Source organism: Macrosteles quadrilineatus, unplaced genomic scaffold, assembly GCF_028750875.1.
Source record: "Macrosteles quadrilineatus isolate MER2022 unplaced genomic scaffold, UCM_ALF_1.0 Scaffold_7__1_contigs__length_78375512, whole genome shotgun sequence".
Classification (NCBI taxonomy): Eukaryota; Metazoa; Arthropoda; class Insecta; order Hemiptera; family Cicadellidae; genus Macrosteles; species Macrosteles quadrilineatus.
The window spans coordinates 58,337,773-58,353,087 of NW_026542600.1; the positions used below are offsets into that span (position 1 = coordinate 58,337,773).

The 15,315-nt window shown below is 35.6% G+C and overlaps 1 protein-coding gene across 1 annotated transcript in view; it reads right to left on the reverse strand.

Annotated features, from left to right (window-relative positions):
• Positions 1 to 939: 939 nt before the first annotated feature.
• The window catches only part of LOC128997971 (deubiquitinating protein VCPIP1-like), an 83,334-nt gene continuing 68,958 nt past the window's right edge, over positions 940 to 15,315 (reverse strand). The window contains exons 11-13 of the mRNA XM_054423844.1: positions 14,171 to 14,303; positions 10,886 to 11,064; positions 940 to 4,693 (exon numbers count right to left, since the gene is read on the reverse strand). Of these exons, the coding sequence (XP_054279819.1) occupies positions 4,475 to 4,693; positions 10,886 to 11,064; positions 14,171 to 14,303 (531 nt within the window). The 3' untranslated portion in view covers positions 940 to 4,474. The remainder of the gene's footprint in view (positions 4,694 to 10,885; positions 11,065 to 14,170; positions 14,304 to 15,315) is intronic.

Here is a 15,315-nt window from a genome sequence, read left to right on the forward strand (position 1 = left end):
TCTAAAGACTGCAGTCAACTCGTTTTTAGACCAGGAATAAACTATTTACAACATTTGAAAAAAATTGTCGGAGCCGTTTTCGATATATTTGTGCTAGCAAGCAAGCATACATACAAGCAAACATTGCTCATATTAGAGTATAGGATTGTTGTTTTACCAAATGTTTTTGTAGTAGTTTTTGTAATTGTAGCCTAATGTTTTACTTTTGAATGGGGATATTCATTATGCATAAGTTACCAATGATAGTTGTGACACTACAGTGGTGGAACACCTGCTTAACATATAATAATGCACATATATATTTTTTTATTCTTTAACTTATTTGAGCAATTAGCAAGGGATTGGTACAATTCCGACCTGTACACCGACACAAAAAGCATACTACTATTACCCAGAATGCTAACTGAGAGAGCTTTGCCTGTCAATTTGAAGGCAGCTGCCTGCGAATTGACAGGCAAAGCTCTTTCGGTTAGCATTCTGTGTAATAGTAGTATGTTTTCTGTGTCATCGATTAGGTAGAGAAAATGAGACGTCATGATGTCACTACTCTGGGTGGGGTACAGTTTTGCCACCCCACTGCACCCGTCAGCTATGGCCATTAAAGTTTAAAAGAACACTTCCCCACCCTCCCAAACTCTTTGGCATGGGTCTCCTCAAAGCAAAATCCTGGCTGTGTTAATGCTCAATATTGTTCTAATTCCTCCATCTTCCAAGTTGCATCACTGTCAAAAACCTAAATATCTTGGAGTAAAGTAGCAACTATTTTCAAACAAATCAAATGAACAAAAACGTAATTTGAGATTGAGAATCTTTAAAATTCATTATCACCAAACCACTGGTATAAAAAAGTATTCAGATTATCAGATATAAGAGTTATGAACTAATACACTGGATATTTAGCATGATGGGATCAGAAGACAAAACAAAAATTGTTTTTTTATAAAAAATGACAATGTTTATAACAAGAAAATATACAATAGGTAATAATACTTATTGTCATTAAACACTAACAATAAATGCTTAACTGTTTTAGTAAAGCATCATGGCACTTCCTGCTGAGGTCCACAAGAGCCATGCTCAAGTACCCCTTCGTTACAAGTCGAAACCCAACATACAATACGTGGAGTAGGAACTATAAAACAAACTAGATTAACAGTCACTTTTATAACGTATCTTTGGATGATTCACTTTACACTAACGAGCACCATTCATTTTGAGATTAGTTGTTTAAACTAAAATTTCCAATATGTATGAACAAAATAACTATTAAGAAGAAGTCTTGTTGGAGGTACATACAAATTTTGTCAAGAACACAGAACAAAATCTCATCTAATCGTATCCAAATAATGTTCAAATGCAAAAGTTTAAAGTGTAATAAGGTAAAATGAAAATGTAAAATAGTACAAAAGTGAAGTGGATGCAATGAGATAGTTTGATGAAACATGTGAAAGAGGATAGTATTTTACCAAAGAAAAGTTTTATAAAATGTAAGTAAAATATTTTGTAAAATACAATGATTAGGTAAAATTAATTGTAAGATTAAAAAAATTAAAACCAATTATTACAATGCTAAGGAGTATGAAACTAGCATTGTAGTTCATGTGGCCATTAATTAATAAGTTTAGCACATTTATTTATTTGGTTGGCATATTTTAGGTAATTTGTAATAACTCCAACAAAGACTACGTTACATTTAACAACTTTTTGCAATAAAAATTAAATTACATTAAATAAACTATACTTTTTTGTCAACTTCATTATTCCTTATTTAGTATTAAATTCTTTGGCGATAAAATTACAAATGAGAAAACAACTATAAACATAAGCTAAAGAAAAGACATATTTTGGTAAGTTTTAACACAATTTGTCTAAATATCTGAAGAAACATAAACACTAAACAGAATATCTAGTTATAAGTAATGCTACTTACAGCTTCAAGTCAAATACATAAGGTAATCAACAATACTGGTAAATGCATTTCCCTATCAAACTAAATATGGAGAGTGAAATTAAGGCTTTGGATGATGTTGATCTTAATCTTTATTTACTTTCCCATGTTGTTAATCCAAAAAGAAATAATTCAAACGAGAATAACAATATAATTTCTCTAACATCTTCACACAAAAATGACATGTGAGTTATTGCACTTTTTGGTAACAGGGGGTAACCATACACGGTTGTGCCAAAGGTGAGATTCAAACAAGTAGGTATTCAGTCTATTCGATAACATGGACCATAAATTAACTTGTATTGGAAAGTTTGGTCCATTGGAATGTTTTAAGTCTTAGCAATTGATAATTCTCCGTATAAAAATATACATTTCACATTCGTAACTTCCAAACATGTAGGAAAACACTATATTACAAGGCTCTTATAAAGCTATTCATACAAAATGTAAACACTGGTGTTATTTAAATATTTCAGTCTTAAGACAGGAACTGAGTTTTGACTAAGGAATGCAAGCCTCCCCTGGTATGGCTAACATTGGACTTAAAAACTTTACAAAAATAATCCTTTAAAGGGATTATTTTCCAACTCTTTACCAGGCAAAAACATTCATATTAAAATATATTTAATACATTAACCTTTGTTTCAAAAATACATTTAGAATTATATCTGTATTGGCTCATGTATTCAAATAAAAAAAACGTTGAATCAACTAAACTAACTAACTATTCACGTTCAGTAATGACACTGTATGTCAAAAAACTTTAAGAAAGGAAAATCTGTAAACAGTGAAAATTACACTTCAATATAAATACTGCTTTTGGTTTTTTATATCACTTTTGTTTGAGTACTTGACTCGGTAACCTACAGTATTATCACAAGTATCTTTGTAGTGACATGGTGGAGCTAAAAATTTTCTAAAATTCATATTAAGAGTTACTCACACATAGAGCTTTATTTGACGTTTTTTGTCATGTTTAAATAATAAACTAGAGCAAATTGAGAAAAACTTATTCAAGGTCATATGTGAACAAAATTTCAGAACTTAAAAGTTTCAATATCGTTATTTAGGTGTCATCAAACTTTGTATGCTACATAAAATTAATTAAACTTTTTGAAACAAATCCAATAAACGTTTTAGAATTAATACCAGTTGTAACAGCTGCTCTAGTTTTTACATTGGACAAACCACTTGCTCATGCAACACAAGGTAAAAGGAACTGCTACCAAAACTATCCATTCACAAACACAGCCCTGCTGTTTCCGATCATCTGATTTATAATAAAAACTATGTCTTATATATTGACAAAAAGATAGACATACTGAACTACATTCCTATAGTAGTTCACAGTTTGGATCGGATAGTTAAGGCTCGGCTCGGATATTGTAATGTTTGGATTAAGATATTTTTGGAATCAGATAGTTTGACATTTAAATAATTAACAAAATATAGAAAATAAATTAATATATAAATTAATGTTATAGCAAGTTAAAAATAAGCAGCAAACCCAATAAACACTGTAATACTATGTAAATAGACATTCCAGTCATGTTTTGTAATTTAACATTCCTTAAATATGATATTGCGCAATCATGATATTATAAGTTATTGACCTTTGTGAGGAAACCAGTCCTGCAGAACAGATGCACGTCGATAATAATAATTAACAAACATTTATGTGCCTGTAGTTGAAAACAAATAATTTTTTTTAGATGATAAAAATATAAGATAACTGATAAAAAGTATAACATCATATTTAAACATAATAACTCTTGTAAAAGTGTAAGATAACAACAGTCTGGATTAATGATGTCTCTATTGTGACATCGCACAGCCGACAGATATATTAAGAGCAGACAGATTGACAGCGCAAATAGATATAAGAGAGAAAAAGGTGGTGAGTTGATCTTAGTGAGGCCAAAAACCTACTGAGGTTAGTAGCCACGCAGTCGACATTGTGTTCACATGAGCAACACTGCCATTTAGCTGCCAGGCTGTGACTAGAATTTGGCGGCCCGGCGAGGTATCAGTTCACACGAGCGATAACTCCACTGACTAGAGCAGTGTAAATGAATGAGCATCGATATTTAAAAGCTATTTAAAAGGAGTACATGGAGTTGAATATGTGCACAGATCAAGAAAATTTACAGGAAATAGAGGAGTACCTGTATATATTTTTATTTTGTGGATGTAAACGCAAATCATTACTTAAATAAATAAAATTAAGTTAAAGTGCATGCCACAAACCGCTGTAGAGATATAGTATATTAATAAAACTTTGTAAAAAAAAGAAAAAAATTTAAACTAATTGTTTGTTAGCCTTATGCATCAATTGGACCTCACCGACAAGTTTTTTAAACTTGGTGAGGCCAAGCTGTTGTAATTTCCATAGTAAATATATTTGAATTTGAATGTATTTACTCGGTACCACAGTGACTGGGTTTATTAAGTACCAAAAGTGGAACTATACGGATCCGAAAATATCCGAACTGAGCCTTAACTATATATTGAGCTCGGTGACAAAGCTTAGCGTTTCATCAAGTCCATGAATCGATCCATAGCCATTTTGTCTGGCTGTAATGGCGTTGACGAAAGCATCGTAATAGCTGGGCCTTTACGGTGGTCTCGCTCTGCAGTAGTTTCTGTTGAGCTTGAGATTTCATCACGTTGTAGGTCTACTGGTGATGGTGGAGGGTTAGTCCATCCACTAGCTTCATCCTTCTTAGAGCCTAGATCCATCATATCCTGCAATGTTGAATAGTGAATGAAAATGATTTATAACAAAAAGCCCTTGGTCTAAAACTCGACCACAAGTATGTATTGTACAAAATTCTTTTTTTACCCCAAGCTGTAAATAAAACATGTGATTGGAATTTGTTTGGATTTTCTGTTTATATTTTTTTGTTATTTTGTCACCAGCATAGCAACCCATAAGGCCCATGTTAATTTTTTTTTTATTTCAAATTCATTGTTCGTGTTTATTTTAAAGCCTAATTTAATTTATAAAGGGATTCTGCACATCTACAGGAAAATATCTTTCATTTCGTACCAACCTCGTGTAATTCGGTCCAGTAGCATAGCCAGGTTAACTGTCGTAAGTTTTGCAAAAGTTTTTTAGTATATAAGATTATGAGGTTGACCCTTAGCGGTCGGAAGGCCACTACATGTGGCCACGAGATCCATAGCGGGACAAGCTGTAATATAAATACGAAGCGACGTGCCTATAGCTCGGCAGACCACTCATCCAACCCCCGCTCTTTTCCTGGTTTGGCTGCATTATTACTACTCTTGTTTATGTCTTACACTTGGATTTAGATGCCATGTTGCGAGCCTTTTAACTCAAAAACACTGATCTTTAACCTAACATATAACTGTTAACTTGGTCATCATTAGGATTCAATTGTGTATGCTCGTATTTAATAAAAAATTTTAGGGATGGTCAAGTCTCAAAATTTCGGGAAATTTTAAATCTTGTTACACGAGACGAGATTTCTTTTTGGCCGAGATTTTTATCGAGACGAGAAAAAAAAAAAAAAAAATTAAAAACGCCTGCAGAAAGTCAATGCAATACCCGCAATACAGGAGCGTGTTGTAGTTGCGTTTCCTTTGCGAAGGCGTTCTTATTTAATTAATTCTTTAAATGTAAATATTACTTTAATTATTTTAATAATATTACTTTAATAACATTTGAGAAGTTTTGTTAAGTGTAAGCAGTGTGAGGAATGTTTTATTAAAAAGTCAAAACAAGTAACTATTTTATAAAAATTAATATTGCTTTTATTTTATGATTTATTTGTTATGCTGATGTTTTTTTAATAAAAGATTGTAAATATTCTTGCCTATTATCATTATTTTTGTATTTAAACAGTCATCTAACAATGTTACAAAATCAGGTAAAACTTTGAACGTGCATTTCCCGTTGTGTATGAGAAGGGAAATCCCGTCTCGAAATTTTATGAGAAATAAAAAATCTCGTCTCGTCTCGAACTAAAAATCCAATCTTGTCCATCCCTAACAAATTTATTAGGCTTATTCAAATATTAAAACGTTTATAAAAATTAAATTATTTAACCCTGGAACTGCCGATCGGTCATTTTATGACCGACAGGGTCCGTTCCGTAGTGCCATCGGTCACAAAATGACCGATCCAGTATTTTTCATATATATAAGCTTCTACTCATCGGAACGAAGTATTTTATGCATCAATGTAAAGCCAAAGAGGTTGGCTGCCTGCTAATATGACAGTTTTTACGTTTTATTGTATTGGCGGGCCTGCTAACATATGTTGATCAAAGTGTTTGTTGTTTCTATGCAGTAGTGATGTCGTCTGTAAACACGGTCGGTTATCTCGTATTTATTTCGTTGTTTTTGCGTGTTTTTCGGATCAAAAAGTTGTTTGTACTTATTGATAACCTCGTTTAGTTATATTCAAAGAGTGTTTTAGTAGTTTCCATTGTTATTTGTGAATATTTAGCGAACAAAGTGGACTTTGAAGTGACATTATGTGTGGGGGTTAGTTTGTTTTGTTGGATTACAAACTTGATATTTTTACAATGGAAAATTATGCAGGACGATCCAGTGATTTACGTGAATTATTGATGAACGATCTTAGTGAAACTAATGATAATATTGATTCTGAAGTTGAGCCAGTGGAATCAGAAGAATCAGTCGTGGTGCCGGTAGGCCTAGGGGCAAGCCCATCAGTGAGTCAGCCTTGTGATGAGACAGGTGATGAATCAGATCTTGATGTAGACATTTATGGTTTGACACCTGAACATAGTCTTACAGACTTCTCCTCTGGATCAGAAGATGACTATGTCCCACATAGCAGTGAATTAGATACCAGTCAAAGAGAAGTAACAGATTTAGACGTAGGCCTAGATGTACCAACCGTAGGTTTGGGTCCACCTGCTCCACCTCCTGGTCCTGGAGGGGATGCAGCAGCTAGGCTAGGAATACCCCCAATTCCAAATATTACTAGGCCTATTTGGACAAGGGTCTACCCCCCAGAACCTGAAGGGGAGGATATAGAAACTAAGTTTACTGTGAGAAATACTGGGATTAGAGACTGTCCACCCCGCAACAGCAAGCCAATTGCTTACTTCAATTTGTTTTTCCCCTACGCAATCTGGATGTTATTCACAACTGAAACCAATGCATATGCATCCAGAGAAGTAACTCGAAGGAGATTGTCGGGGGAATTGAGGGGACAGTCACGGTTACGACACTGGGTTGACGTAACATACAGTGAAATGAAGAAGTATATAGCGCTGGTGATAAATATGGGCCTAATTGGAAAAAAAAATCTTATTGACTATTGGGACCAATCTTTCAGCCAGAGAGTTCCATTTTTCCCTGAAATTATGTCAAGAAACCGTTTCCAGGCTATATCGTCAATGTTTCATCTCACTTCAGAGCCTTTTATCGCTAAAGGAGAACCGGGTTATGATCCTTGGCAGAAAATAAGGAAACTCCTAGATCACTTGAATGATGCTTTCAAAAGACATTTTGTCCCTTCCCAGAACCTAGCAATCGATGAAAGTATGATAGGAATGAAGAATCGGACAATATTTATACAATATATGCCTAACAAGAGACATGCGCGCTTTGGAATTAAAAAATTTGAAATATGTGACAGTGCTACCGGTTATTTGCTCCATACTGCCCTATATAGTGGTAAAGACTTTTTGAGTGATGGAGATGATCCATTCACTCAAAAAGTTATATTTGAGATGATGAATCAGACTCGATTGTTGGGGAAACATCATCATGTCTTTACAGATAACTTTTACACTAAGCTACCCCTAGCCGAAGCTTTGTTACGCAACGACACATATCTAACTGGTACAGTAAACAAGAAGTCTAAAGATTTATCCCGAGCAGTGGTAGGAACACAATATGAGGCAGGTCAAACTGTTTATTTCAGGAAAGGAAAGGTGTTGCTCGTCGGCTATAAGCAAAAAAAGAAGAGGAAACCCGTTTATCTTATAACAACTGCTTGCCATGCGGAGGATAGAAATATAGTTAGTCGCAGTGGGCTACAAGCTGTGAAACCCCTAGTTATTCACAAGTATAATCTATCTATGGGGGGTGTGGATCAAAAAGATAAATCCATATATCATCACTCATGTACCAGGCCAACTCGCAAGTATTGGCGAAAGATATTCTTCAACCTAATGGACATGGCCATGCTAAACGCCTACATTTTATACTCCAGGAACACAGATCACCCTCTTTCAAGGAAAAGATTCATGGTGGATATTGTTGAAACACTTGTCAGGCAACAACCACCTGCAGAACCTGTTCAAGTAAATCCCTTGGAACACAATCTAGTGCAGTTTCCATCGAATCAAAGGAGAGTCTGTCCCGTCTGCGGAAAAAAAAGCAGCTGGAGGTGCCCTGGGTGTAATGTTGGTGTTCACCCACAGTGCTTTGGGAGGTTGGAACACTTTTACAGGCCACTAAAGTCAAAAAAAAAGAGACCAGCCACAGAAAATGAAAGTGACTCTGACTAAAGTCAGGAACAACAATCGCCCTCTTCTGGCCAAGTTGCCTTCGGCCAAATTTTTGCAGTTCCTTGTAAAAATATTGCTATTGACAATCAAATCTTGAGTGTTTTACTTTATTACTTTTGTGTTTATGCCTGAGTAGGCTATTTCAAATAAGAAAGTGAATTATAATTTTGGTTTATTATTGTTATGTGACTGTTTGTGAACATTTATCTTCTTGGAGTTCATCGTTACCGTGGATACATAGTCCAAAAATTAGCAGGTATGCTTTTCAAATTATGTTTAGTTTAGATTTTTGTTGAATTACATTGTTTAGTAGCACATTAGGACTGACTAGTGCTGTATTTCATGACTTATAATAATAATTCTAGACACATATGTTTCCCATATGTCTGGTTCGCGCAGAATTTTCACCGAGCACATCATGTGAAAAATCTCAAATTTTATGAATAATATATTACTTTTTCAGTAAACAAAATTTATTTCTAAAAACTAGATAAAATTTGCAACAAAATGTATATTTTGGAATTCTTGTGGCATTTCTGATGTGTATTGGACATGAGACATAAAATGCGGAAATGATTTTTTTATAAAATTTGTGTATAAAAAAATATGGTGTGTAAAAATTTTTTTTTGTTATTTTACAAAATAAATTTTACCATTGTATTCCTTGTTATTTTCTGAATAAAATGATGTATAATACATTACTTAAGTCATACAAATAATATTTTTTACGAATTTTTAAAAAAATGTATGTTAATTGCTGAAAAAAGTGTTGGCATTTGAAGAAATTTAATTGGCAGTTCCAGGGTTAATATTCTTAAATATAATAAAACACAATGTGTCATTTATGGTTAAAACAGATTCAATGGCAATGAAAATGGTTAATTTACAACAAAATATATATAAAAAAAAACTACAAATCCAAATATATTTTACAAGTTATTATGATTATTGATTATTGTACAGTATTATGCAAATTATCAGCTTTATGAGTTTAGTGATAAGTAGAAAGAGTTTAGGTAAGACATAATATTAATTTCAAAGCTTAGTACTTAAAACAAAATAATATAGAATATTATTGTATATAAAACCGTTAATATAAAATAAAATGCTGATCTTCCTCTACACCTTCAATAACAAACTAAATTGAAAGATCATCTTCGTCGACTCATAATAAATCTGGTATAGTATTGGATGTTAGGATTCTATTTGAGGCCATTTTAAGTCATAAATATAAATTTATTACAAATTAAAAGGATTTAAAAGGACTATAGCACAACAAAAGCCGATAACTCACTTAGGAAAAACAATAATATTATTACAAGCTCATAAAAACATCAACTTGTTGTTGTCTCCAGATAGTTCCAATGATTTTCAAGGGAGCACAGCACCCAAGCGGAGATAATCGAAAACAAAATTACAATGCTAAATATTATGAAGAGAAACAGGGGCCACTATAGGGTGGCCAGCCGAGCTGAACAGGGATTGCGTAGAGGCCCTGAGGTTGGCGTGGCCGGCCCGAGCTATGGAGCTACCTTCAGAGCTGACAATGTTGTGTCATTTAACAAAATGGGAGGGACTAAGAAAATGGGAAAATGGGAGGGCCTTCCCGATCCATAGGGAAGGGAAAGTGAAGGATTAATACGAACCCAAAGGTTCAATACAAAAAAATTAGGTGATATTCTTTAAAAAAATATGAGTAGGTAACAAGTTCCAAAATTGTAAATTCTACTGTTCTCAAATTCTTATCAGTCACTATTCAAAATTATTGACGGTACAAATGTTTTGTTTTTGTTTGTAAAATCTTTGCTTTACAAACTCAAATCTATCTATATACTTAATGCAGGAAGGATTTTTTCCGTTACATCCCCTTTCTAGCTGTCCTGGTAGTACTAACCCGAGTTTTACGATTAAGACGTTATTTAAAGCTTATGATATAGCGCACCTGCGAATGGTAATTAAATAGATGATTTACTTTAAGGCTTCAGCCCAAATTAAAATGTATTTTAAATAGGCTGCTTTTTTGATAACTGTGACCTGATTAAGGTAAGTAAATTACTCTTTACAGTTTAGATCTAAAATGAACAAATTGATTGAAAAATCATATTAAAACTGCAGTTGCATTGAGTCAAAATCCCAATATGTCAAACACTTTATCAGAGACTATATTTTCAGCCCTGACATTTATTATATTTGACTTTATGGGTTTTTGACCTACTGAAATACACAAATTTTGTCTAGGTAGTTTTTTATCTACCAACAGGTACTGTACCGGTATCAAAAATCAATAGATTTTGGTATCGACATATCTTAAAAAAAAAAATTTCAAACCTCTTTAGTTTAACATACATATAGTTCAAAATTGTAATATAAAACAAATTATGAACAACCAGACATTTATATTAAAAAAACAACAACTACTTACAGTTGAAGATTCATCTGGAGGGGTGAGCGGTAAATTCTCCTGTAAAATCTCTTTGGTCTCTGATTCCTTTATCTTAATCTTTTTGAAAATATGTTTGGGCAGTGATTCTTCACATTCTTTTACCTTCTCTAAAATTTGATTGACAATGCTTTGCTGCAACGGTTGAGAGCCAAATTCACCTGAACAGAATAATTGATCAAATTCAAATAAAAAACATCTGAATAACTGTAACCTGCATTTATGACAGATTAAATAATTGTTCTAATAAACAATAGGTATCTTGCAGCTTATAATGCAGATGGGACAACCTTCATGAGCAGAACAATAGTGGAGCTACAAACAACCACTAACCCAAACTGCAATGAGGGATGACTCAGCATGGATTCAGTTAAATAGAATTCTTCAGAAACAACAATAAACTCGAAATAACCCCGCTGCAGCAAACCTGCCGTCTAAGCGAATTTCCATTTGCCTGAATTAATTTTCATTTAAATCTATTTAAATAACATTTGGGTTAACAAGTACCTAGGTTCTCTGTTACAGGGAAACTAATAAGTGTGTTTGTAGTAAAATTTTAATACCTTAGTAAAAAGTAATAAATTTGCCAAGTTTGATCAAAATATATCCATAAACTACAAAATTTTACAATATTCTCCATAAAAAAAAAACATAGGAGTTTTAATATCACATTGTTTAAATTTTCTCCGTATTTAATAACCGTATAAAAACACTTTGATATACTGAATAATATGGTTTTTTAAGCTCTTTAAAAAGGTCTAGAGAGAAATCGGACAATTTTCGTATTAGGGACAAAAATGAGAAACACCATTTTTTACCCCATAAAACCCCGTTCCCATGGTCTGATCATGCTGATTCGCTAACTCATCCAAGTTTATCCTGCCTTACACCTTCAAACCAAGCACGAGGCAAAACAGCTAGGCTTGTGCTTGTTGGGAAGGTGAAGGGAGACCCAGACCTGCCATCCTCTTAAAGACCTCTGTGTATATTGGATACGGCTGGCAAAGTCCTCGAGAAGTTGATCCGTTCCTGACTGAATTCAGCCGTGGTCGCTGCGGGGGACCTGTCCCCTCACCAGTTTGGATTCAGGATGGGACGGTCTAGGGTTGACGCTGTTGAGGAGGTGAAGCAAGCCGTGATGAGAGCTGTGGATTTTAACCACTACTCTCATAGGGTTGTTTTGCTCGTAACACTCGATGTGCGAAAAGCATTTAATTCCGCGAGGAAGTGCGATATGCTGGATGCTCTGGAGACCACCTTCCACGTTCCGGCATACCTCATGCATATCATAGAGGATTATCTCCAGTTCCGCCTCCTCATGTAGACACTACAGAAGGCCCACAGACGATGAGTGTCACTTCCGGTGCTGCCCAAGGTTCCATACTCGGCCAGACCTCTGGAATGTCGCGTATGACAGCCTCCTGAGGTCTGAAATGCTTTAGGAAACTGTTTTGGTTGGGTATGCAGACGACGTTGCAGTTTTGATAGCTGCATGTAGCATTGAGCTGGCTCAGCTAAAGCTGAACTGAGTTATGTGTACCGTAAAGGCATGGATGGCAGACTACAGTCTCTCGCTCACTTTGAGCAAAACCGAGATTGTGATTTTGACAAAAAACCGGATTGACACCACCGTACCATTGAGGGTAGGGGCCGTCGAGGTCCAAACCGTTCAGCCAAGTACCTTGTGGTCATGGTGGACACCAAGCTTAGCTGAAGGGATCAGATCTTCCGTACAGCGGACAAGGCCGCTAGGGTGGTTTCTTCTCTTGGCCGGTTGTCGCAGGGCCAGGGTCCAGCCGTAGAAGGCTGTTAATGTTTTCGGTCCAGTCTCTTGTACGGTGCGGAGGGCAGACGCTCTCAATAAGGAGGTGTATAGGATGCGGCTCGTTCGAGTGCAGCGTGAGGCAGCACTAAGGGTAACATCAGCCTACCGATCAGTGTCCAAGCCCTCCATCCTGGTGGTTGCTGGAGTCATCCCTGTCAAACTTTTAGCAGCGGAGAGAAAGGCAATTTAACAGCACCGTGGGGAGGACCAGGCACAAACAGAAGAACACACCTGCACCTACCAGCTGTGGCAGGAGACATGGGAACGCTGGACCAGACGACTGATAAAACAAGTCCAACCTTGGGTTAATCGGCGGTGCGGAGAGGTGACCTTCTACCTCACCCAATTTCTGACGGGTCAGGTCTTTTTCCGGTCGTACCTGTTCAGGATGGGCAAAGCTGTGTCACACGATTGCATATACTGCACAGGCATTCCCGATGACGTGGAACATATTTTATTCCACTACCAGCGTTGGGAAAGGCCCCGCCTGGAGGCTCGACAGTTCTTAGGACTGCTGTCGGTGGACACGGTCATACCGATGATGACAGAGGGTGAGGACAATTGGAACTGTGTGTCACATTACATCCACCGTATTCTCCCTGCCAAGAAGCTTGACCTTGACCGGGATGCGGTGCAGGTCATAAAGAATCTAAATGCCACAAACAGTTTGAGTCCTGAGGGCTTAGGTCACATGTTGGCCTTACTTGAAGTAATGTGACTAACAATTCCAGTTCTGTGTCCAACAGAGTAGAGGGGTTTTTTAGTGAGAAGTCTGATAAATTCAGGAGTCTCACACTACAGGCTGGCTACCTGTGTGCGTAAAAGCATTTTACGCCACACTACATTATTTTGACGAACTTCCCACACAAGGATATAGTCCAGAAAACAGCTGTTTGCCGCCAGCTTATTCAAATGGGGTTTCATTGCGTACTACTGTACTGTAATGAGTTTTACCGGACATCAATCAGCTGATTATACTGTATTTAGGTGGCAATGAATGGTTATAAACAAAAACATAACCTGTCTTACAGGTTATGACTAGTGATTTTTAGTCCTTTAGTTGGTGGAAATATATAAGGATTTGTACAGATTTATTAGTATGCCGTAAACTATCGTATGTAACTTGCCCAAAAATGTGTGTACCGGACTTGTATGGTAATCCCGTACTCGACTTCCTCTCGCACGGGAACGACCACATTCGTCTGGTAAACACTTATTTTCAGGACTAGTAACGTAATATACTATTCCCTCCTCTCGCAAATCTTTATTAAGATTTTTAGATCTTTTTTAAGAATCTTCAATCGTTTTAGAAGATTTGGGTGTTTATTAAATAATTATGTTCCATTTTTTTGGGAAGGAGCTGTATTGTATTTCTAATCTATGGCATGTTTTAATGGTTTACTTTTTTTGTGTTTTAATGTTTTTACTACTGAGTCCGTTACCTGGAAAGTGTTTCTGAATCAGGTATGCGGCCACTTGGTGTGCGTTGCTGTTGTGCAGGCTACTGGCCTCATACTGGAACCAGTGTATTGTGTCTGTCACACTAACTTCTTTCCACTTTAGCAACAAAGTGACCTACAAACATACATCGTATAATGATGAGAAACTCGTCAATACAGTATTATAATACTTAAAACTAAATATTAATTTTCAAAAACAAAATATCCAACTTTCTTGTTTGTTCCTTAAAAATTCATTCAAAGTAGGTGTCTGCAGTGCATAAAAGAATTTGGTGCGGTGGGTTCTCGTACAATGACCGCCACTGCATCAGTACAGTACTACATTTTACTCGGTACATATTGGATTTGGTACAGCCTACAATGATTCCTTTCAATTCACCATCGTAGTCAAAAAATAGTTTCCTTCAAGTAAAACAACAAGAGACAAGCCAGATGTTACAATGAATTAACGTAGTTGTCGCACAATATGAACAGACAGCAAGTAGACGCAATGTAAGCAAGACAGGGTTGCCACCATAGTGGGATGATAAAAGTCATGCAGAATTTATGGTTTTCATTGGTAGTTTAAAAAAATTCATGGTCGATGCGCTTATACAATTTCAACACAATTGAGTTTTGCTTATTTCATAAACTAACGTTAAAGAGGCAGTTTCTTTGTGTGTTACTTTTGAATAACCTTTCATACCTAATATACACATTTTTTTTTAGAGTGATTTATAAAAATTCAATACAAAGTTGAAAACAAAACAGGTCCAGCTTGTATTATAACTACATGAGATATTGGAGAAGAATTGTAAAATATATTAGTCTAGGTATAATTCAGTCTTTCCACCGGAATATAACAAAAATCCCACTCACCCAGCCAAAAAAGTCCCGTTTTATCCCCCTACATAATTGCCATAAAATGTACATTCTGGGGTTTATCTTATTCCACAACATACTAAGATATAATGGTATCCACAAAAAGCTAAAATAAAATCAGGCGTCAGAGTCAGAAATTCGGTTTTATTGCGCATCCCGTTTCAATTCAGTGCATGGTCTAAAACTTCTGTTTTTGTGATTAAGTCCCCATACACCCTTTTCATACGCGGGGGTAGGCCTACTAATGATTTTTCGAACCATATACA